The sequence below is a fragment of the Sinohyriopsis cumingii genome, chromosome 10 (genome assembly GCF_028554795.1).
Source record: "Sinohyriopsis cumingii isolate HCF-2022 chromosome 10, ASM2855479v2, whole genome shotgun sequence".
NCBI lineage: Eukaryota > Metazoa > Mollusca > Bivalvia > Unionida > Unionidae > Sinohyriopsis > Sinohyriopsis cumingii.
This window is the reverse complement of record NC_142970.1, coordinates 45,393,666-45,420,287: the sequence shown is the minus strand read 5'-3', so window position 1 is coordinate 45,420,287 and position 26,622 is coordinate 45,393,666. Positions and strand designations below refer to the sequence as shown.

Sequence of the window (26,622 nt, the reverse complement as noted above, 5' to 3'; positions counted from 1 at the left end):
CAAAACAAAACAAAAAAACAAAAAAAAAAATCCTCCCACAAATTGTCTTTTACCAATGGAGTAAACTGGCGAATTAATTGACGAAGGCACAATTTACACCTATCGACCAACAGTGGTCAATCATTCTTTTTCCGAATATGCAATGGACCATTGCCCACTCTCCAGCTGGACTACGTGGGCTTTATTAGGTAAAAACATCTGGGCTACTAGACTCGTCTAACTATATAGCTGACACTCGTACTTGTCTTACTACATAACGTGTCCAAATCGGTATCTTTCACTCAGTTTTCAAAAAACTTTCACTATAGAGAAACAATACTTTATATAAGTTCTGTGACGTTTCAAATAAAAAGACCATTATGCTATTGATAATAATATACTAATTAGTAAGAGTGACTGTCCTGGATTTGAGTATTTCGTCAACTGATAATCACCAGAGCACACACGGCTCTGCTTACCTTTAGCATAACGATTATTGTAAAAATCAATATATCCATTACGAAATGAACTCCATTTGAAAAAGAAAATAATTCTGATTGGATATTACACAAAAATTGGATGAGAAATTGTACAGTTTTCACAGTTTGAAATTGTATATGTTATGTAGTGACAATTATCAGTGTGGTATGTTGGGGATATTGGTTCAAGTAATACCGCTGAGAGTTCGCAGCCAGACTATATGATTAGGCGGAAAACATTTTCATAGGCAAAACAACGCAGACAGACAAGCAGATAGATAGATAGATAAATAGAAAAATAGATAGATAGATAGATCACCGGTCTCAATTCTTGCGGGTTCTTTGGCTTTTACTCCACTCACCCGGAAAATTAACAAACTCTTTTAAGTATTTTTGTTTAAATAAAGAAGTTTCAAGACGATCGAATGCTATTTTGCAAAGGACCGTGACGTTAATGGATACGCATTTACCAGTAGCAAATAGGAACGGGTTGGTTGATATTTTTAATTTTTTTATTGCCCAGTATATAATACAAAACAAGCAAACATATCAGCAGATTTCACAAACATAAGTCAAACTTTCATTAAGTTCGTTAGAATTTTTGTAGCCGCTAATAACTTTGCAATCCTTTCAGAAAATATAGACTTATCCAGTGATAAAAGATAGTGGAATTATTTTACTTTAAATTTAAGAGGGTTTCCATAGAAACAAGAATACTGTGATAAGCAAACACAACATCGAATAGCAGTACCACAGGCATCAGACGTTTGTTTCATTACAAGCAATTTAATTTCTCCAAAACAAAATACAGACAAAATTATCAATTATTCAGCTAGTTGAACAATTCAGATATCTCTCGACTATTACGGATATTTTAAATTACACTGTATACTAAATAAATGCAACACTAATGAGGTATACGTATTATTTAAAGTTTCTCAGGTTTTGTGACAAACATTCCCATTCGATCATTTGCAGTCCTGTAATGCGGACACGTATGATCTTTGTCAGAGAGAACAATAGTAAAATACAATTTAAAATATAAACATGTTGACGTAGCTTTAATCACAAGCAGTGGTTGTCATATATCGGGTCGAAATTGGTCTCTTCAACATGGCTGTGGATTGCTTCTTCATTTTTATTGGAGGTGATAACTGTGAAGACTGCATGTCCACGTGACCGCCTGTGCTACGCGCATGTGTCTGGGATATTGATTCTTGGACTCGATTCATTTTCACTTTCTTACCATTTCGGACAACTTCATTAGTCGATTTCGCATTGTTCCATGACCCTTGTACCAGCTGAAACCCCACTGGAAGGTTTTGTGGTGAGTTTGGGTTTAAAGATAGATTTTTCATAGTGAAGAAGTTACTATTGTTTTTCAGATTGGTTACATGTAAAGAGTCAGGACGGACGAATCCTTTTGTCCCGATACTCGGTACCTGAAGCAATGCCTCATCTGGCACTCGAAGAGACGGAACGTTAACTTGAACAAAAGTGGGAAAATCTTTCATGACATTGGCTGCGATCATGGTACTCAATTTCGTTCCACCAATTGTTTCTTTATTAGCCACTGCTTTTTCTACAACTTGCGACAATGGTCTTGTCATCGACAATAGTGTCCTAGATAAGTCACTGGGTGGCTGAGTATTCGTCGAGAAAAGCTGCGGTGACTTATTGAACTGATTTCCGTTTATCTTCTGCAAGGTCTGAACCTTTCTTGTTATAGTGGAATCAAATAAGTTTGGAATAGAGGTACTATGACTGATTAAAAGTACACCGTGGTCCGTTTCAACAGATGCTATTGCCTTGTTAAGATGATTAGACTGTTCACCCCTCTTAAAAGCCTGAGAAAAAACACTGGAAGTAACTATCGGTTCTTTCGAATGGAATCGATTATCAATAATATTAGCTATATTCTCATCTTTAGGCATCAAAGTCAAACCTTCATTTGGGATCGGTAAAGGTTCAGTCTTTATAGTAGAGTCCTTATTATGCAAATTACCCGTGTTCTGAGACTTTATTACTTCAAATCCAGAGGATACTCTCGGTTTTGTTGGAAAAGTCTTCAGCAGTGTCATCTCCAAATCTGATGATACAGCGGAAGTTTTAAGATTCAATTCATCGTTCTGTGGCTGAACCAAACTTAAGATTGGACCTGCTTTTCCTTTGTTAAGAAACGACTTGCTCTCTTCTTCCACCACGCGCATGCTAGGTGATAATACTAAAGACTGTTTTAATGACAAACGTTCAAGGTTCATTTTTTGCACGCCATTGGTAATATTCATATTTTGCAAACCTGTAACTCCGGAGTCCATATAGAGATCTTTCATTGATAATGTGTTCAAATTGTTGTCTGCATTGCTGGTGTTGTTAACAAGCTGCATTTCTACATTACGATCCAACAGAGGGCCAGTTGAGTCAAAATTAGTTTGCTGACTTTGGTTGTTTGACAAACGCTCTTGATTGGAACTTGCGTCGGGTGATGTAAGAATGATACGCGGTCCTCCAGCAAAAACGATATGTGAATCATTAACTGGAGATCCAAGAAAGTGTTTTTGTTGAAGGTTCTGTGTAACGGCATTAATATCTACCAGGGCTGGTCTTAAAATATCTTTTGCAAGCATCTGTTGAGAATTTACTGAGGAACTTTGATCACTAAATCCCAGATTCGATGGCATTGGCCCTTGAAAACTTGGCCAAACCATTTCAGGAACTGCAATTACACTTTTATCAGGCAAGGGATTAATGTTGCTGCGTCGTGTATTATTCCAGTCATGCACAAAGTTAACACGTCCATTTCCAGTTTCTACTAAAGGCGTTGGTACTTGAGTGGCAGATTCTCCAAATAAACTTGCAAACATTTCCCCGAAGGATAATCCCTTGTGCAGGTTGCTGTTTTCTCTACTCTCGGAAATCGGTAGTCTAGAACCAGGTATTGAACTATCATTGTTTAGGATTCCCTGTCCTGAAGGAATGCTTGGATGATGGACGCTGCCTGTGTCTGGTGAGGTTCCATTGTTCATATTTATTTTCCAAAGGTCCTTGTTAATTTGTATTGGGCTAGATGTCATGGAGATAATACCCGAAACAGATGTTCCTGAATTCATCACACCACCCTGACTTAGAGAATCAGATTTACGCCCTCCGACTACATCCAATATTCTACTTCTAGGAAATCCTGCATTAGATCCTAAAAAGGTCTCTGTTATTGTATTATCTTGTGTGTTAGATGATAGTCTTCCAGATGTACCCCACCATTCATTATTATGTATGTTAGAAATGCCGGACACACCAAAGCCGCTATTACTTTGAAATTCTTCCGTGTTTCTTTGAATGCCTGATAAAATCCCCGTATTTTGGTGCGTGCCATTGATGTCCGCTCTATTCTTTGTTTGATTTGAAGAAAAAGGCAAGTTAGATGAATTTTCGACTGCATCAAGTAAGGGAATATGTGTTTCATTATTCGAGCTGTGTGGCTGAATTGCAGTGGAACTGTTTTGTTTTGGAGATGGCATTCGAATACCCCAGCCTCTGCCAGCGTTACTTCCAGTTCGGAAAGGTGGATTTCCAAATGACCTTTGCCATTCTTGGAGAAGGGCTTCCCTTAATACACCCACTGGGAGGTGTCCTCCGAATCTGCTGAAATCCAGGATAGTTTGACGATTTCCTGGGAAAAGAAACAGCATAAAGGCATTGACTTTAAAGGTTTGATAAAGTATATTATATAATGACAACCTTTAGAACAGGGATAAGATGGTAATTTGTGGCACAATGTCATAGCGTTGGCGCACAATAAAGTTAATCATATTACGGGGGTGAATGTCATAACACTGTGGTGTGAGTTTTCGAACATAACACCTGATTTTCAGATTGAGAGCCATACCGGATTAAATCGTGTCACAGCCGCAGCGAAAGCGGAGTTTAGATCTGTGTCTATTTAAGGTAGATTTTTAGAAAGTCTTGCCGTCTGTGCTATTTTTGTGTCGATTGAAAATATTGTAACTTGAGATAGTCAATATGACGCGACAGGTCCATAACGCATCCAAGTTATATCTTGTTAAATTGGTGTGTTTTTAACAGATCAGTTAGGTGAAGTCATGGGGTGGTATATACATATTTTGCCGATACAAGTCCAATAGTAGTTTTGAAATTTGTCAATTTTCTCTTTTATATTACGTATACGAAATCATTAAAAATAAAGTTAAACTCTACTAGACCAGCATACCATATGGTTACTTGCTTTTTAAAATTAAAATTGAAAGTCGATAGATAACCCAAATGTTTGCTAGTTTTAATTTTTTCGTACGAGAATATAAATAATCAAACTTTAAAAACTATCGGACCTGGAAATGGCAGAGTCTCACGGAATATATATCTGCCATATAGCACCAGAAATAAATCCAATAAAGAAAGAATATTTGAAAGTATAGACTGTTTTACATTATGTAAATAAGAGAGTGTTAGTCGTTATTAATGACAGTATGATCTGTTGCGTCATGCACAGTCTATCGCTGAGATCATCTGGGCTGCCAACTAATACTGGAATTTAAAAGAGTTTAAAGCAAGTTCACATTAAAAATAGAAAGCATAATCAAATTTTTAATCATTATTTACTTGTCAGTAAAATATGATCGTATTTGCTGATAATTGTATTAGCTTCAATCATTTCACCCAGTTGTGTTGCAACCCGAAACCATGTTTTAGTCATGACCTATATTTGCATAACCTGTTTAGTGATAACAACCTATTATAGTGATTACATTCGCAATTCCTTACTGATATAATAAATATAAGTTAATATTATCAATCATGTAACTTATATTCATTCAGTATGCACACATTTTAGGTTATCAGGTAAAACAGAATGTAAGGAAAGGTGTTCCCATCTTGGATGACATGCTGCTGACGACGCCATATAAGACAATCAAGGATAATTGAAGAAAATCATGATCGAGCATTCAGGATCATTACTCGAGAGTGTTCTCTCTTATCCAAGGTGAATTTACCATAGACGCTGCATAAAAGGCAGCCAATGCTTTGAGTTCAATGTCTTAAGGCTGAATATTAATAAAGTCTTAAACTAATGCATTTTATTGTATTGTTGTGCTCTAGTAGCTAGAGGTGCGCCTATGTGGAAAGAGCACGTGTTCATGATGGACACATTATGATCATATACAAGTTTCGAGCGAACATCTACTCAAAGCGGACATCTATGAATTGTAAGTAGTAATGAAGGTCAATATAGGCCCAAATGGATCGTTATATTGCCTCATTGATGAGTCTGCAATGAAAACTATATGTGTGTAAGGGGGCCTTTTGTTCGGTATGGCTACCTATGGGAATTGTAATATCGAGAATAGGACACATCCTGTATGGAAATGTTGTCATAGAGAATGGGGAATAATGGTCATTTTTATTTTTTTTTTTATTTTCAAATAAACACTATATTGTGCCACGTTTAACCAAACTCTCCAAGACACAAAGAAGACCTGGGATTAGGCGGTCGCGCAACGTTTGCAATCCATAACGTCTAAATGGAAGATAAACTAAGATCCAATGTACAACAAAATACAATAGGTATAGTGTAAATATTTACATGGTTGATAACATTGCTTGGTGAAACGTTATTTACATTGCTTTATAACGGTTTTGTCTTGCTACAGATGTAAACTGTGTTGTCGAACAAAGAAAAGAGATGGCATAATTATCCTAAAACTACAGCTCTTCTCTTTCATCATTTATAAGAAATGGTGTCCAAACATAACAGTAGATGTTGTTGAAGGAATCTAAGGTTTCGCTGATTAAGAAAACGCATCCAGTCTTGTCCAAAAGCTGTCGAATATTATCAATATAATCGCACATTTTTGAAATGGGTCGAAGCAGTGCTTCTTCTCATCGAGCCAATTATATTGTCTTGGACTGGATGTAATCAATACGAATCAAAATATTCAACCATGTGGTCGTTGACAATTTTGGAAAGCAGACAGGTATCAAGTTTTCGTCTATGTTAATTATATAGGTACAAATGTTCTTGGATTTTCAATTAAGGAATTCTTCTTTGTCGCAAACGACCTGGTTCGCTGATTCTGTGTACAAAGTATGTGTGAGTGGATAACGTTCAGAGGTATTTATTCTTAAACAACATAGTTAAATGGTAACGATAGGCGATCTTCTCAAACTTTACATGTTCTTTTAACTGGTCAGCGATATACGTAGGTAAAAAGGAAGTATTCAACGAATTGTTTAGACTTGGTAACAAGTATTTGAGGATTTTACTTTCTTGGACGAGAATCCAAACTTTCTCCAGAAAATGCTTTGTCTTCACGGCTCATCATCAAACAGCTTAAAGCGTGTAACTTTACAGACTGATTTGAAATTGTAACATTGGCAAGATGATCAAAAGAATATTTCACTAAGGTCGTTTCTTGTCCCCACATTGTGCTAAACTGTTTCATCTCCTTCTTTTCATCCTAGTCACGCACATTGACTCCGTTTCTACCGCTGCTGCTGCTGTTCTTCTTCGTCTATTTCTATGACGGAGAATTTCATGACCATGTTTTCCATGAAGGATCTTTTAGTTGTCAAAGACCACGTATCTGAACTATTTATTCCGCAGATTAGATAAAGTTCACAATGTTATCGAGTCCGTGAGCAAACTGAATTTCCACACTCTGTTGTCCGAACTTTAATAGGTGAAAATGTCCCTCATTACAGCCTTGGCCTTGCGTGGAATCGAACCTTCACACAATGTAACCAACGCCATTGTCGTCGTAGGAAATGCCGTATCTACCGTTTATACCGAATCGTAGCGAGGTTTCCAACAGTCATAAAATAGGGTCTCAAGGAATTTTTGCCTAAAGTTGGATTCAACGGGTATTGTAATCAAAATATGCCTGTCCCTTTTTGCCTAAAGTTGGATTCAACGGGTATTGTAATCAAAGTATGCCTGTCCCAATTGACTTTTGTCATGGAGACGTAGAGGTTGAGAGTTGTATTCTCGATGATGCCAATAAAGAGATGTTTGGGTAACTAAAACTGGAAATACGTGATCTGCGAACTTCGTTTGGTGTCCAGCACAGTGTTTGAGGTTTCTCCTTACAATGATTGCATGAAACACTTCGCGGTGTTCTTGGCAACTAATCTCCTTTCTTGCATGATCAGTCTGACAATACTTGACATTTCAAAATATTCAGTCCTTGGCGGACGAAAATATTCAAGATAAGAAAGACAGTATGAAAAGCCGATTGGAGTATAATTCCCAAATTCCAGATTCTTTTTCGACAGTGTGAAGGTGCACGGCAATGTGATTAAAATCAGATCACCACTATTATATATGATGATCTGACAGCGACCGCTTAGGGGACATGTTCTGGCAACCCATATTATTTAAATAAACGCTAATCAGATGAAGTCTTAGATCTTCGCGTATGGCTACTGAGCAGTGTTGGGGAAGAGCATGAACGGGTACCGAACGATTTAAATCACTTTCAGAATATTGATACCTGAATTTCCAATGGCTAATTCAAAGGTCACCAGAACATGACCGTATGCGGAGATCTGGTTTTAATCAGATTGATTTGCACTGTGACTTTAAATTTGGTGACTACAATGTACTATTCTGAGTCTTTTTTTGAGCCAGTGTTTACTCTGGCAAAGTACAATTAACTGACGTAGTAGTAGTGCCAAATGAAAAACTTTTCGGTGTACGTGATACTTAATTTCTTCTTCATGGTAAGCACATATATCACAAACACTTTAAACGGAATCAGTCTCAGCAAAATAGCTGCTTTGTTTCCCACGAACTTGTTTAGACAGCGGCTATAATACTTTTCCGTCGTCTTGGCTTATTGTCTCTGGGGCTCTTAGTTTCCTACCAAAACCTTCAGATACATGTTTCGTCTAATTTAGTGTTTTGACTTACTTCTAAAATGGTACGTATCTGATATATATGCGATAGCCCTTGGCCTCAATGTGCTTTTCTATGCTTGAGAGAACTTGTCATAATCTGAACCATTCTGTTTGCGAAAAGTTACGAATATGTCTTCTACATAACTGTGTAAATGATCAGAAGGGTATTTTCAATTACTGTGTATCTCATGTATGTTGTTTAATATCACATTCATTCGTGTGCTTGCTTCGAAAGGTTTCGTTTGAGACTTAGTGAACTCGTCCACATAGTTAACTTTTATCTTCTATATTTTAAAAACTCACAAGCAAATCTAATCATCCAAATACACGATGCTATATTAAACACACGTGTCGTGCAGTATGAACCATTGTAGTATCGAAATATGTTGCACGATTCTGACAATGTAAAGTTAACGGGAACAAATGAGCATATAATAATGATGTGCATTTGAATACCGCTTGTTTGTTTAAATGTCAAACACTAAGTTTGTCCTATTTTAGACAGAGTGTATTTTTAATAGCTTTGTGGTATATTGTTGGAATCAGCTTCGTATTTTGGTTATCTCTCATCATTTCGTCCCCGATTTCATTTATTACCCTTCTATTACACTGTTTACATTTTACTGACCTAGTCATATTTTTTGTGTGCACTATTTTGTTCTGTACTGGTGATGTTTGTTGTTGTACTTACTTTGTTCCCTTTATTATTTAACATATCAACCATGTTTGAATTCCTTGATTTTGTATTACATCGTTTTCTACATATGTCATATCCTAAACAACGCTGTCTTTCAATACTCATAGTTTTAATATTCTTGATAGCACTTTTTACTTACTGTGCGTCGTTTTAATCAGATACAGGCTTCGGCTCTTAATTAGACGTATGTCTTGGACATATAACATATTTGAAGTTATAATATTTTCGTCTCTTTCCCAAATTTTAAGTGATTCATCCTGTCCTTTACATTTCACGAGAACATACCATTATTGATAAGTGTTGTCGTCTTCAAGATCTCTGTCACTGTGCATGAATTCTACTTTGTCGTATAGAAATGATTCTTGTACGTAACATATACTTCTAGTTTAAACGACTGGGCCACCTCTAATTACTTTCTACATTTTAAATATTTCCTATAGAATGGTATCCCTTTTCAGATATAACTATTTCATTATTTTATTTGTTTAGTGTTGCCAACGTACGTTTTGTTAGTAACCAGACTGATTGATCTATACCTTTAATGGGGCTTTTGATCATGCTTGCTTCAAATGGAGTCATGTATGTTGGTCTAAGATAATTGCTACTCTGTTTCTCCCTGAATTAAATTTAGAAAACGAGGACATATTCTCTGGTTTCATTTTGAGCGAAATATGTCTGCTTTGTCGTCCTATAGTTTCTATTAAATCTTTCAACTACACGATATCCAAGCTAACCTAACAACTTGCTTACTTCCTACCGCAGAACAACTCGATAACTGTCTGCGTTCATTGCTTGACAAAGATGTCCCAGCTACCAAGTGCAGAGTATCAATTCAAAAGTGTTCTCCATGGTATAGCAGTGTTAGGGACCAGTTTCGCACTGCTAATAGAGACCGCCGTAAAGCTGAGAGGCTCTGGCTTTCCACCAGACTCACTATTCATAAGCAAGTCTGTGAAGTCGCTAAGAAGAATGTCACAAATATAGTCCATGCAGCGAAATCAGCCCACTACACTACTAAGATCATGGAAAGTTCCAGCTGCAAAGAGCTCTTCGAGATTACTAACAAGCTAATGCCAAGGAACAAATCAACACCACTTCCAACTACGTTCTCTCCAGTCGTCCTTCCGGACATGTTTGTAAATTTCTTCCGTGACAAAGTACAAACCATTAGAGCTAAGCTTGACACCACAATTTCAATTGTCTCGTAGTCACCATACAGTTGGGATACAGAATTTGAGCGGCAACCATTAGCAGCATTTGAACCTGTCTCTATGGATTTTGTACGTACAATCCTGATGAAGAGTGCACCAAAGTCATGTGAACTTGATCCAATTCCAACATCACTGCTGCTTGAGTGCTTAGATCCAGTATTGCCTTCACTAACTGATGTTATTAATACCTCTCTCTCATCTGGGGGATTCCCATCATTTTTCAAATCTGCTATTGTAAATCCCCCGCTGAAAATTCAACACTAGACCATAACGATTTAAAGAACTACCGCCCAGATTCTAATCTCCCATTCATATAAAAAATCTTAGATAAGGTTGTTCTATCCCAGCTTGTATCTCATCTAAATTCAAACAGTCATTTTAGCAATGTACAATCTGCATATCGTCCTTGCCAAAGTACTGAAACTACTCTTCTAAAAGTAGTTAATGACATTCTCTCTGCGTTGGATAGCGGAAAGATTACAGTCCTCATCTTCCTTGATTTGTCTGCAGCATTTGACACAATAGACCATGATAATATTACTTCACCGTCTCCAGCATGTATTTGGCATTCATGATACAGCCTTACTGTGGTTCAAGTCCTACTTGGTCAACAGGACACAAATTGTATCTGCAAATGGAATACACTCCAGCCCAGTTGATCTATGTTGTGGTGTTCCACAGGGTCTGTTCTTGGACCTGTAATCTTCATTCTGTACACTCAGCCGCTCTCAAGTGTCATGGATCATCATCCAGTGTCTCACCAATTGTACGCTGATGACACCCAAATATACAACTCTAGCCACCCAACTGAAGTTGATGCTATCATCCAAGGTGTAGAGAGGTGTATTTCCGATGTGAAATCATGGATGACATGTAACAAGCTGCAGATGAATCATGATAAAACTGAAGAAATTCTGATCATAACACAAAGACTTTCTCATTCACATCCTTTATCTCAAACAATAAATATCAGCAACGGCAACATTCAATTCACACAATCAGAAACCTATGTGTTACTCTGGACAGTACTCTCACATTGCACCAACATGTCATGAACATATGCAAGGCTGCATATCTTGAGCTGAGACGCATCAGCTCATTTCGCAAATATCTTTCAGTTGATGCATCTATAACACTTGTGTGTTCATTAGTACTTTCAAGACTGGACTATTGTAACTCAATTCTGTCTGGTTCATCTCAATATCTACTCCAGAAACTTCAAAAAGTTCAAAACACAGCTGCTCGGATCATACTTAGAGTACCACGATCAGAGCACACCTCCCCGCTGCTCTGTACCCTACACTGGCTATCCATTCGATCCAGAATCAAACACAAAATTTGTTCTCTGTACTACGTTTCACTGTCGGACTCTAGTCCAACATACCTATCCGATCTCACCCATGTGTACACACCAGCAAGATACTTACGCTCCTCTTCTGGCAATCGTATACTCATTATTCCCACTATGAAAACAAAGTCATATGGAAAGCGTTCTTTTGCATACCAGGGCCCAGCAACGTGGAATGAATTGCCCACTGAACTTAGACACAAAGACACAGTGGTCACATTGAAGAGGGCTCTCAAAACTCACTTATTTCGACTGCAAGAACAAACTTAAAGACCTAATAATGTTTCCTACCTGAAATATTCTCAGCATGTTTTTTTTTATATATTTTTTAATGTTTTTCTAATTTCATGGTGTTTGTTTTTGTAATAATATTATTATATGTTGTTTTTTTTTATCTTATAGGCGTTGTCTAATGTTGTAAAGCGCTTAGAGCTTCTAAAGATTAGGCACTATACAAAGTCCTCATTATTATTATTATTATTATTATTATTATTATGTATCTTTGTCAAATATGTTTTCTTTCAAATCCTTAATATTCTTGCAGTAATATTTTCAAAGTGTATCGTTTAAGGTTCTCGCTCTTAGAAGATTTATCGAAAGGCATTATTATATATGTCATGTTCCAAATATTTGTTTTCGTTTTATCAGACAAAATATATTTTCAGAAAATAGCTATCACTGTAAAAATGTATTTATATCCATACTTGTATTTTTTTTATGCTTGCAATGTATTACTTCCTCACTCTGCACGGCTTAACCCATCTTTCTATCAGTGCTGACGCTACTTATTTCAATGTTACCCTAATTAAATACAGTCTGTAATCCAGCATCTTATCTGGAACATTGAAGCACTTTTATTCTGTGTTCAACCCAACCTCAACTTAACTAATTTTTCGTATAAATTGCTTTCCTTTTAAGCTAGTGAAATATTTGTCTTGCCTCACTGAAAACTGTTGAACGTAAGACTATATAGCTTTTTGTCATCATTTACGTTGAGCAAAAGAAATTAAATAATATATTTGAGTTCAATTCGGTGATGTTTCTTCTTCGAGTAATTTTACGAGAACAATGAAAATGACAAAAAGCATGAATGGTCTAGCGAATTTAATTTTGGAATTTTTGAACACACCAATATTCAACTTAGAAATTTAATGTTCTTGCGCCTAAATCGAAAAAAAAAGTTGAAAAATAAAATAAGATATATGATTAGTCTAGATACGTCTGGGTAGAATGTAGATGGAAAAGGAAAAATAGGAACGTTCGAGTCGGGAAAATACAATTTAGTAAAATATAAAATTACCCTAACAGAAGGGGCAAAAATGGGCCTAACAAAAAGCCAAATTAAAAGCGATTGGTTAAGAACGTTATTAAGTAGGGTGTTTTCATCAAATTTATTTAAATTCTTTGGACAGTTGTGAAAATAAGTTGTTTTAAATTTTCTCCATCATTCCTATCTTCGGCGATATTGAAGGCAGGTCGGGATAATAGGTAAAACTTAAAAAAGGCTTTTAAAATTGCAATGCTTTATTTCAAACATGGTCAAATTCTGTGAGCGGTTTTTAATTAGAAGTCATTAAAAGGCTTTATTTAATTTTAACCAAACAGCCGTATTGTACTGTATATCTGCATCAATTATGCAAATTAAGGTCCACTTATGTGCATTTTAAAGAAAATGTTGTTGCACGGTTTGCCAGTAATTAAAAATGCCGGCCAAAGTGGACAGTGAAATAGCATCATTGTGAAAACTTAAAAAGCCTTTGTGCCAAGACGCTTTCTTATGCTGACAAACCTGTCAGTAGCAGCCACTCGTGGGAAAAGGGCAAAAATTGGCCTTTGTGCACAGGTGATTTCTGCAGACAGGTTCACTTTTAATTGTTGTATTTTTGTTTAACAAATACCATGCATCGAAAAGCATTATCTTTATTATTAAAACTATTATTATTATTATTATTATTATTATTATTATTATGTGATCAAGATTGTTGTAAGTGCACAACTGAACAAAATCATAAAATACGTGTATATGGTTTTCTTCTTCTTCTCATGCATGATATGTTCAAGGGATGATTAATGTATCCTGATCACTTTAATTCATCATATGAATTAAAGCATCACCGATATGCAGGGAGAAACCATTGTTTGGCATGAAAACATCTTGTCTCTGAAAGCAGAAGAAAGGAGACCTTCGCATATACGACAGTTGTATCGGGGATTTTGCTCTTTTTTTTGTTGGGGAGGGGGGATTGAATGACCGTTGTAAAGAGGAAACCGTTGAGTAAAGGTAACCATTAGAACAGGTGTGACTGTATCTGCTCGTTTAAACTAGTTTTCCCATTTCAGCTAGTTTTCCCATTTAAACTAGTTTCCTCATTTAAACTAGTTTCCCCATTTCAACTAGTTTTCCCATTTCAGCTAGTTTTCCCCATTTAAACTAGTTTCCCCATTTCAGCTAGTTTTCCCATTTCAACTGGGTTTCCCATTTCAACTAGTTTTCCTATTTTATTAGTAACGGTGGTCAGGCGTCACTTGTAGAAATCTGAAATACTTTCACACCAGAATTATGTTAGGCAGTTTTTGAGAAAAAGTCGTCGCTATCCTTCTATTTTTCGTTACCTGCACCATATATGGTGGATGCTTTATATCACAAGTAAAGAAAAATCAAAGAGACAATCATGCCAGGATGCTGCCGATGAAATTGGACCAAATGCTGTTAATTTTGTTTCAATATAAAAAATGAACAATAAAAAAATTGGTGGGTGGAAGGAAGAAGGATGGAGGGTTGGGGGCTATCGAAAATTTCTGAAGGATTTTTACGAATCGTGGCCATGTTGGATTGTGGAATGCTTTGATGTCATGTAGTTTTGTCTCAAGTATGGTCAAATTATGTTTAGCAATTTAGTAAGGGAGATCATGTTTGATGGTGAATCGGTATCGTTTGTGTAAACAGAAAGTCTTTATGCGAAGGTACTGCATGTCAGAATTGGCGTAACTATTTTGAACGCTCTGTGAAAATAGTTGTTACAATGTTTGTATATATAAGTGACAGTATTCGTATTTGATAGGGAATTTATATCATTATATTTTTCTTTGCAAATATGACGGTTTTAAAGAATTTAAGCTTTTCGTCAAATTTGGTCAGATTCTTTCTATCAATTTTTAAAACAATTCGCGCAGGAAGGTTTGGGCTGCCATATTTGATAGGAAATTGACATAAATGTAACACATTTGAGAGGCCTTTGTACCAGGGTACTTTCTTTCAATTTTTACAATTGTGTTCAGTGGTCTTTGTTAGATGAAGTTTAAAGGGTTTTGCATTTTTATAACGGCAGACTTATGTGATGGAGAATTGATTGATTGATTGATTGATTATATTATTACGGCCCATCAAAACGATTAGGTTATTTAGCGCCATACAAAAGGTTATATGTTTAAATTTAGATTTAGATTTTAAACATAGCTTTTTAAAACAATTTTTCTGTCATATCGCTAAGATGTCTGCAGTGTGACAGGTTATAGTGATGTCCAGACATGTAGCATGATGTCCCACCCAGTCACATTATCCTGACACCAGGCCGACCAGTCCTAACACTAACCTCTTAATGCTGAGCGCCAAGCGATGCAGCTGTTAATACCATTTTTGTAAGTCTTTGGTATGACTCGGCCGGTGATCGAACCCGTGACTTCCCGAATCCGAGGCGTACGCTCTAACCACTAGGCCACGGAACGGTAAAAACAAAGGTTATATGTAAGATCATTTGAAAGTGGTAAAAGTAGTATTGGTCCAGTGGTTTTTGAGGATATGAAAATAGCCTTCGTTGACTGACAACTCATTTCACTATACACATTGGACGATGCACGCAAGACAATACGATATGTTCTCTTGACATTACTACCATTATATTTAAAACGAAAAGATTAACCTTGACTTAGGTCCCTGAGAAAGAAGCTATTTCCTAGATTAATGCCGCCGCCTTCTGGGCTTGCGTCATCCTTTTTCTCTGTTGCCGTTGTTGCAGGTGGGTCGAGTGTCGTTTGCCCTAGAACTGGCAGGATAAACAGCAGCAGTAATGTACAGGATGCGTTGTTGAAAGCCATGTTTGTGGATAAGGTTGGAACTACTGGAAAACAGACATTTTATTTATGCGGATGGAATCATATAAGACTGGGAAAAAAGAATAGAGTTATGAAATTACTGCAAAAGAGCCAGAGATACGGGAGGAGAATAGTTCTAAGCCACATCTTTTATGCATACGAGTGTATATACATAACAAATTTTAACCCATGCAGTTGGTATAGGAAACACTACCCTGAGAAACGGTCAATTCGCTTGAATATTTTCAAATTACTTTTAATGAAATAAACCTGCGACAATACTAAACATTTAATTACTCATGCGTATCAAAACACTAATAAGTAAACAATTTAAAAAAAATAAATACGACTTGGTTTATACGATTAAAGGGCTACTTTCCTGATAAATGCCTGTGTAAATTCAATCATTTACACAGAAACAAGCCATTAATGCACGTAGGACGGCAAGTTCGGGCATTACGTTTTATAAATCGCCTTTGATCATTTTTCATTACCAAAGACTACCACAGTTAGATATTTTACCGTATGTACTGTGAAGACCGTGATGCTTATCTGACCTAAACAAACACAATATCTTCTCTACTTCAAACTGTTTAATAAAGAGCGCTGGCGGTGGCTTGAAGTGAGTATGTGATTGAATATATACTAATGATGTCTTTGTAGTTTTTGACATGTTTTCAATCACACACACACACACACACACACACACACATATATATATATATATATATATATATATATATATATATATAATGTATGTATGTATGTATGTATGTATGTATATATGTATGTGTGTGTTTCTGTGTGTATTTCTTGTGTGTATAGTAAAAAACATCAAAATGATTTTGGTACGATATCACAAAGAATGAAGAGAACATTCTTCATGTTAAAAGGGATGTAGATCATCAAAATAAGCTCATTAAGAAGCCTTTGTGTTACAAGAAAGCGTTGCCTTTCCAATCGACTCTGAGTTTATATTTTCTCGTAATCTTAATTTTTTGATTTTTTAGGGTTGATCTTGCTTTGCACGTGCAAATGTATGTCCAACTACAGCTGTATTTCAAAGCGTCTCAAAAAACGATTGCGTAAAAAGGAGCACATTTACAATAGATTCTGTGTTTGTATAATGTACGCACTCAATGTATTCTAAAAGATTACAAGTATCGAAAATTCAAAACAACTAACAATTATTTCATTGGCATGAAACTCTAACAGGTCGTCAATATTTGCATAAAAACATGCAAAACAAATTTGTTTTTCTGCCTCATACTATTGTTTCTAAATTATGTTGATAATCTGTAAAAGCAAAATTGGGCAAATCGTTGAAAATTTTGAAAACCGAAAAAGGTAATATTATCCAAACTACGACAAAATATGTAAACTTTTATAGATGCATGTCCAGTGGTTTGTTTACTGTGGCACTGAAATGGATTCGGGATTTAGGCCCCTATATATCGATTTGTAGAGTGGACAGCAGACGTCATTCTCCTTTTTGTTGTCCTAGTGCGGGTTAAAAAAAAGAGGAGGAAAAAAGATAAAGAAAAAGAAAAAAGAACGAGAAAGTGAAAGAGAAAAGAGATGTATAGACCCGTCTGTAATGAAAGTTAAAAAATCAGACTCTTGACTCGCAATGCCAGGAATATTAAAGCGAGGCTTTCCATATAGTGAAGACATTTAAAGACAACAAGCGCGATTCCTTAAAATCAGGGCTTCAATATTGAATGGGGATGCAGTTTAATCAAAGTAAATTCTCACATTATTTGGAGGCAAAAGCTGAAGTCATACCTTGTATAGAAATCGTCAATTATCATATATGTCAGGACATTTTCTTATCCCTTTAAAAACACCACTTTCTACCGTCTGCATATAATCGCGAATTATCACTCGAAACCATTCCGAACTGCGTGAATCATTTGTCTTACATGGAAGAATTACGAAGCTATTTTTCTTTATTTTTTACAGTTTTTACCACGTATCAGCAAAGAAAGTGTATGGCAGAAAGACTACGATGGTTCGCATTTCCTGCCAAGAACGATTCATCATTAAATAAAACAAAACAAAAACAACTAAGTTAAATTCGTCCATCTAAAATATCATTCAAGGTTGAGCGTTCAAAATGTTTTGAATTACTTAAGTGTTTACTGCAAGAGAGATCATTAAAAAGTTAAGCTTACCTTTTCTACTTGCGCACATTCGAGACCTAGAAGGAAACAGAAGTGCAGCATGACTGTAGAGCTATGTGTAACAAGGATCGTAGGACAATAACAACTCCGTCCTCTACGTTACCTCTGTGTTTCAACGTTACGACACTTCCGTATCTAGTTTTTCCCCAGTAATTACACGCAAAACTTGCCATACAAATGCACACTGTGATAAACTTCTGTTCGACATGGGTCTATTTAGAGATTACAGTATAAGCCTTTTAGTCGTTTCCTGTCTCGATCTGAAGACGGGCTTACGCTAAATTCTGCTCGATGTATTTAAAATTGAATACGTGTTGTCGCACTTACGACATTTTTCACCATATTACTGTTATCAATTGGAGAAAACCCCTTGTCCACCCAGGGGCACATGCATACACATTACAAAACCGGAAAAAAATATTAAGTTTATTTATTGCAACTGTGACGTACATATATACTGTTTAAGAAAATGCAAGGCAGGTAAAATGAAATAATATGCACTGAAACTAGTTTTATGTTCAGATGAAATCAAGTGCTGATATTCTATTAAACGATAACACACACACACACACACACACACACACACACACACACACACATATATATATATATATATATATATATATATATATATATATATATATATATATATATATATATATATATATATCCAGAACCATCTAGCACATTTACACAGAACTTTCGTTTGAAACGCAAAAGGAAATATGTTTCGAAAGAGTCATTGTCTTCTTGTGTGTCTGTGTGTGTATGATGTGGATTTTTAACGTAGCTTTAACAATTTTTCAGTGATATCGTTGTGTATGTTTTACATTTCAAAACAAGAGGACATTTTTCTTTGCTGATTTGGATATCTATTGTGCCATTGAGTAAGGAAATAATGACAGATCTGGACCGTTAGTTAAGAATTTTGGGATGTAGGCTATTGCACTGTCATTACTTTTAACACACACCCTACCCCATTAAATCACCTATTATCATTCTATTGAAGGTGTGATTTACAAAAGCCTGTTAAATGTTGCTTCAAACTCGATTTGTCCCGATGGAAGTACAAAACTACAGCGATAATATGTTGAAACTGTATCAAACCTCCCGATCAACGGGGGATGTAAAGGGTGTGTAATTAGATATTAAAAAAAAATTAAGGTGATTCACAATACGAATGTAATTAAAATAAGCAAAGGAAATAGGGTTGCAAACAAACTATATTTTTGTAATAAACGTTAACTTCCTTCAAGAAATTTAAAAGGCCAGACACAGTTACCGTATTAGAAAGTTCCTTCATATGCTGGTCGTTGTAGTAACGATCGCGTGCAGGCTGGAGATCGAAAAAAGTCTAACATCAAGTGATTCACGGTTAAAGGTTCATTGCAAAAAGCGCACTCAGGCGAGTATTCGCCCTTTAATATGTAGGAGTGGTTTATGTAAGTATGACCTATTCTAATTCTTGCAATGACTACCTCGTCCCTACGGATGGTTCTGCAGGAAAAAGGTCATTCGCCTAAAGTTGGTTTGAGGACATCATTCCACGACGCACTTACTAATTAAAGATATTTGGATACCATGTTTAAAATAAGTGTATGGTATTTTAAAATCAGATGGTTATAGAGATAGGGCTATTTGAGCAGCGTGGTCTGCTATTTCATTCCTTTAAATATTAATATGGCTGGGCAACCAACATAATACTATACTGTGAGATGTTCGCAGCTGGGTGTAACCGATGAGAATATTGTCAGTAATGGGTTTTCCAACTTCCTGTTGTGTAATGACAAAGTACTGAGAGTGAAACGGAAAAGATGAAAGAGTTTATACTATGTTTGCTTTAGATGTATTTCAGGGCAAGGTCAATTGTTCTGATTTCGGCTGAATAACTTGATGCACCATCTGGCAAACGAAGTTTTGTTGTGTGATTTCCTCTACGGAAGGCTGCAGCAGCCTTTTCCTCATCCATATGTATAAATTCGTGTGCAGTTCTGAAGTTTGGAGAGAAGTTCCTTATAAGAGTTATAAAAATGGTAGGATTCATCTCGGATTTGTTTCCTTCATGCAACGTCAAAAGTATTTTGGGTTGTTGAAGGAGCCAGGGAGGTCTTGCAGAAACGAAAATGTAGGATATCTGAAAGGTCAATGTTTGTACTGTTAAGGCTATAAAATAGTTTAATGCCAAAGGTAAGTATAAAAATGTTTTTCTTTGGTATAATGTTTTATACTTGGGTTGAAAAACAGACACAAATGCTGGGTTTAATGGGTTGGATCTTAATTTTAGGCCATATTGTACCGATAATTCTTCTCTGCGATATAATGTTATGGAGGCGGCTCATTCGCTTCAGCGTATACAAAGTGTGTGAAGCAGACTTAGTTTATGAAACTACTGTCCGAGCATGAAGTGTCTGAAGTAGCTGTCAGTGCAAAAATAGTTGTCTGAGAATGACGAAGCTGTCAGTGTCTGAAATTTATGAAGTATCTGAGGTGCAAGAATTCTAATTTGTCACACGTAAAGTATTCTCTGCATGCTTTTAGACCGTTTAAAATCAATGACACCGGAGACAGAGTAGCCACGCCAAAATTGTACTTTTCAGAGCCAAAAAAGAACATTATTTAAAATATATTTACAATAATCACCAAGTACAGTCACTTACACTAATATCATTTAAGTGTGGGAAGAAATTTAAAGGACATAAATAAAATAAAATACTCAGAATTGAACGAATGATAAACTGAACAATCTACCTACATAATACATACGAAACTCGAGATTTCATGTCAGACAGATCTATGTAAGTCACATGGATGACCAGTGTCAGGCAGATCTATGTAAGTCACATGGATGACCAGTGTCAGACAGATCTATGTAAGTCACATGGATGACCAGTGTCAGACAGATCTATGTAAGTCACATGGATGACCAGTGTCAGACAGATCTATGTAAGTCACATGGATGACCAGTGTCAGACAGATCTATGTAAGTCACATGGATGACCAGTGTCAGACAGATCTATGTAAGTCACATGGATGACCAGTGTCAGGCAGATATTATTGACATGTAACATAATCAAAAAAATCACTCTATACAAACACATAACTTACACGACTCTTTCTGAGAAATCTTTTTTAAAAAATGCCTTACAAAACGTAGTTTGATGTGAGGGAAAATATTTATACATAAGAAAAGTCAAGGGTTCACTGGAAAAAGAAAACTGAGTATTTTCAAACTTACTCAGAAAAAGTGTATATAGAAATAATTTTTAACAAACTAATCAAGGGATACATTAGCACTCATCAAACATAAATGGACTGGACTCCGACTGAAGCAACTAAACAAATAAAATAAAAGATAACAAGAAAATGGATCAATTTATTTGGTTAACTGATACTTTGGGACTTCAAAACTGGAAAAACGGTCATAATTTTAAAATATCCCCCCCCCCATTTGCAAAGGGTTACTAAACTGATTTTACACAGAATGGTTTCAAAATCATCGAAGTAATATTAGGCGATCTGTTAGTTTAAAAACTGGAAGATGTCCAAGGGGAATTATTGAGGACATGTTTAATTACAAGATTTATCTTTATAGGAACAACACGATGATATATTCACAATCTTGAAACCGTAAGAATCAAACTTTAAAATAGCACTTGTTAAATGGAGAGGATAGGACTAGTTAAACAATAAGAAATTCCTCAGAAGGACGAAGGAAAGTAAAATTTTGTACAGCATCTGCACAGTAGATCCGCATAGCATATCTGGCACCGTCAGTGCAACATGAATATAAACTGGCTGCTTAGTCATAAATACATTTGATTCTTCAACAACACATGCTAGAAGAGTTGCTATTAAAACACTAGCTGCTAATCATGTACTTAAGTTATACACAGAAGATACGCTAAGCAATACTATTTTCAATGCCAATTTCAGTTGCTTCCTTGCTATCCTTTATAAATCTATCAACTATGAAATCCTGGATGAATAAAATATTTTTTGTGATCATTATCATATATGGTTTTTACTTCATTATCAAAACGTTTTTACAAGCGTTTTGATGAATCAGACAATTTGCCAATCAAAACTGTGAAAATTTTTAGTGTTTGAAATTTAAATAACATCTTTATGAGCGAGACCTCTGTACATTCCTCTAACAGGATTGTAGTTCCTGTGTTAGAAGACACTTTGCCATTGCAAATCTTGTCAAAATAGTTTTCATCATCATTTGTGATAAGTCTTGTATAGTTTCCGTTCCGTAAAAAAGAATCATGTCAACATTCTGGTTATTATAATTTTATCATTTTAACTCGTCTAATGATATTTTTCTTTTAATATTCCATACACATTTTCCAAGACGAGAAACTCCTTCTTTGGCAATTCTGCTTAAGTTTTTAGAGCATCTGGGTTTTAAATTATACAACTGTCTTGCAGCCAGGATTTGGCTAGATGGTGGATAAAAAGTAATTATAGAAGGAATCCCTCTGTGGGATACCTATAAGAGAAATCCCAAACCAAAAATAGTCTGATGGATCTCTACGGATCAGCACTTCTATCCAATTCTTCCACAATGATGTGATTAGAAGAGCTGTGAACACTAACCAGAACAGAAAACTGAACATTCCAGTTTCAAAACACTAACAATCCAAGCTTTTGCTACTACCTGTCTATACACTTTAACCTATCTGAACACAATAAAAACTGCATTCTTTGTGAGATAATTTAAATCTTCTATTTGATACAAAGCTCTCTAGTAGCAATATTAATTGAAAAGTTTTTTTTTTGTTATATTGGATTCACCAGTGACATACTCTACAGCTGATAGGGACCAATATCTCTGTTTAAATGGGAGTCCTGGAATTACTAACTGCTGACTTTTTGCTCCATTGGCACATAAACAATATGTGACAGAGGTGCAACAGAGATGTTATTGACTTTGTCCAAGGGAGCTACTGCTTCTATGCAATACCACCGTGTCCAACCAAATTGCATTTTGGTCTATCTACAAGACCACCTGGAGCTTTTTTATACAACTGTGTAAAATAAAAATCAAGTCTTCCATACTTTTAACACTGATACAAACCTTTTTGTTGTAAACCAATTGAGGAAAGTCGATATATTAATTTCTCCTTGGTCGATTATAACTTTTTCAATACTGAATATTCAAACATCCCTCTCTTATTCTTTGCTTAGGATTAGGTTAAGTAAAATGTCAGATGTTCATATACATTAATCATTTCACCTGTTTATTATATTTACAGGTCTTGTTCTATGGTAAAATTATCTGTTATAAACGTTCACTCCTTCATTGGTGGGTCTGTTTACAAATCTGATTGCCAAGTTTAGCTAAACTTCAATAAATCCAAACTAATTTTGTGCATGACAATTTTTTAAAAGCATGGTTCAGTCATTTAAATATTCATGACATTTTGATTGTTACTGTCATAATATCTGTATTTTAAATATTTTTTGAATGAACATCTGTTTAAAATTTGCTTCTTCATGTGACTGTTTTCTTGTTGAGATAAGTATTAATGGAGATTTTATATTTTCAGTTTTTGTGGAACTGTAATCAAGTATTGAAGCTTTCATCACCGATTTATTTTATATAACAATATTTCAATATAGTTTAATACTAAATCAGATCTTTAAATACGTGGAAAAATTATATTTCAACTTTTGTCCTACATTTCAGCAAAACACCCATCTTAGTACATAATGACTTTAACACCACCCCACCAGGTAGATAGATTTTATACCAAATACCCCCACCCCACCAAACCCCAGAGTATAACATGTAACTTTAATGTTGGAGAATGGATAATGTTACAAACTGTATGCATCAAACTAGCTAAAAAAGGACTCTTAATGTATGTTAACCATAATTTAATATTTGCAGCAACTATTAACAGAAAATGAGAATCTAAGAAATAACTGAAAATGTTCTCATGCCTTTCAGCTGTAATTAAGCAGTGCACTTCAAAATTTTAATGTCAGTAGAATTTTGTTTTGGTGTAGTTAGCGTAATTAACATTCTGGCATAGTTGAACGTAGATTGGAACCTAAATCAACACCCGTGTTAATCCACAACCACTGGGTAATTGGGTATCATTTAGTTTGGAAAAACAGGTCACGGTTACAATATTTCCACCGCTCTGAGAGAGTTCAGCAAGGGACAATACTACTAGCAATATGTGTAATAAGGCCACAATCTTATACTGTCACCGCCAGGGCAAATGTTGTGAATATTAAAAATAAACCCATAACACTACATGTAGGTATAACATGTAGTCTCAGCAGCAGATGTCTGTAATATTTACTCAACATACAGCACAAGCAGGAAAGCAATAAGTTACTAACACATGTAAAAATCATATCATAAAGTATTTTTTTAATCACCTTGACCTTGCTTTAAAGGTAATGGGAGGGTGTAAGTGTGCAGATATAAAATGAGAATGCCTTATGATTCTACAGTCAGTGTGTGTGTACAACAGTAATTCCTTTAGGAGTGGATAAAACCTTTACCACTTTCACTTTTATTAGAGAGATTGACATCTGTATTGCCTATGTTCTTGGAGAACATAATACTGCTATCAGAACAATTGAAGTCTGTTTTGCCCATTCTCTTGGAGGGCATAATACTGCAATCAGAACTAGTTAAGTCTGTTTTGCCCATTTTCTTGGAGGGCATTATACTGCTATCAGACCTAGTTAAGTCTGTTTTACCCATTCTCTTGGAGGGCATAATACTGCTATCAGATCAAATGAAGTCTGTTTTGCCCATTTTCTTGGAGGGCATAATACTGCTATCAGAACAAGTGAAGTCTGTTTTGCCCATTCTTGGAGGGCATAATACTGCTATCAGAACAAGTGAAGTCTGTTTTGCCCATTCTCTTGGAAGGCATTATACTGGTGCTACCAAAACGAGTGCAGTCTGTCTTGCCAATGATCTCTGAGGGCATTATACTCTTATCAGAACATTTGAAGACTGTTTTGCTTTTGGTCTTGGAGGACATTATACTACTATCAGTAAGTTTCTTGTCTTACCTATACTCTTGGAGGAACATTATACTCCTCTCAGAGCGAGTTAAGTCTGTCTTACCTATACTCTTGGAGGAACATTATACTCCTCTCAGAGTGAGTTAAGTCTGTCTTACCTATACTCTTGGAGGAACATTATACTCCTCTCAGAGGGAGTTAAGTCTGTCTTACCTATACTCTTGGAGGAACATTATACTCCTCTCAGAGTGAGTTAAGTCTGTCTTACCTATACTCTTGGAGGAACATTATACTCCTCTCAGAGTGAGTTAAGTCTTGACTATTCTCATGTAAGACATTATACTGTTATCATAACAAGGCTATCTTGTCTATGCTCTTGGAGGGCATTATACTCGTATCAGGACAAGTGCAGTCTGTCTTGCCCATGCTCATGTAAGACATTATACTGCTATCATAACAAGGCTATCTTGCCTATGCTCTTGGAGGGCATTATACTGGTATCATTAAGAGTGAAGTCTCTATACTCTTGAAGACATGCATGTGTGTGATTTGGATCTTTAACATAGCTTTAAAAATTTTCCATAAATATTGCTACGTTGTCTGCAGTGTGGCAGTTTATAGTGATGTCTAGCACAGGTGCATCATGCTGCAGATATGTAGCATGATGTCCCATCCAGTCACATTATCCTGACACCAGGCCGACCAGTCCTAAAACTAACCTGTTAATGCTGAGTACCAAGTGAGGCAGCTACGAGTACCATGTTTATAAGTCTCTGGTATGACTCGGCTGGGGCTTGAACTTGCGACCTCCCACAGCAGAGGCTTGGAAGACACTATACTTCTATCAGGGTAATGGGAGGGTGCAACTGTGTAGATATAAAATGAGAATGCTTTATGATTTTACAGTCGGAGTGTGTGTAATAGAGTAATAATTTGAAGAGTGTTTAAAACCTCTATCACCGTAACTTTTATCAGAAAGAGTGAAGTCTGTCTTACCTATGTTCTTGGAAGAAAATACACTGCTATCAGAACAGGTGAAGTGTCTTGCATGTGTTCTTGGAAGAAAATACACTGCTATCAGAACCGGTGAAGTCTGTCTTGCATATGTTCTTGGAGGACATTATACTGCTATCAGAACAAGGTGAAGACCGTCTTGCCCATTCTCTTGGAAGACATTATATTGCTATCACAACAAGTGACGACTGTCTTTCCCATTCTCTTGGAAGTCATTATACGATAAGCAAAATGTTTTACTGATAACAAATTACAGCAGAGCAGAATCATTATTTTAATTGGACTCTCTATCTGAAAATAAACTGTATTATTTACGAAGTAAATATCTAGTAGCGCTTGCTTACTTCAAATACTTTATGTAAAGTTGGATTTAGAAACAGGGTTTTCAAACAGCTTGTTTATAACTGTACAGGTGTGAGAACTGCCTTGACTATTAAAGCAATCTGGTGCTGTTTCATTGCTCTTTTCATAAAACCAGGCTAAAAATGATACAGCTCAGTTAATCCGCCATTTATGCCAAACTCTAGTCACTAATCATTTAAAAGTTTTACAATGCTGTTAACTGAAATTCCATAAATGGAGAAATCTTAATGTCATAATTTATGTGAAATTTCTATTGTGTAAATTTTTCATTGTTTATTTCAAGAGGACATGAAAACAGCATGAATATAACACTAAAATGTTCCCATATAAGGTATAGACATGAAGAGAG

General features: G+C 35.8%; 1 protein-coding gene across 1 annotated transcript; it reads right to left on the bottom strand.

Annotated features, from left to right (window-relative positions):
* Positions 1 to 1,068: 1,068 nt before the first annotated feature.
* Positions 1,069 to 26,616, bottom strand: LOC149789965 (uncharacterized). The gene is made up of 4 exons (XM_089972052.1): positions 25,893 to 26,616; positions 17,892 to 17,917; positions 15,546 to 15,743; positions 1,069 to 4,128 (listed from the first exon to the last, which is right to left on the bottom strand). Exons 2-4 carry the CDS (start codon positions 17,908 to 17,910, stop codon positions 1,520 to 1,522), a joined length of 2,826 nt encoding a protein of 941 aa, XP_089828178.1. The 5' UTR covers positions 17,911 to 17,917; positions 25,893 to 26,616; the 3' UTR covers positions 1,069 to 1,519.
* Positions 26,617 to 26,622: the final 6 nt, after the last annotated feature.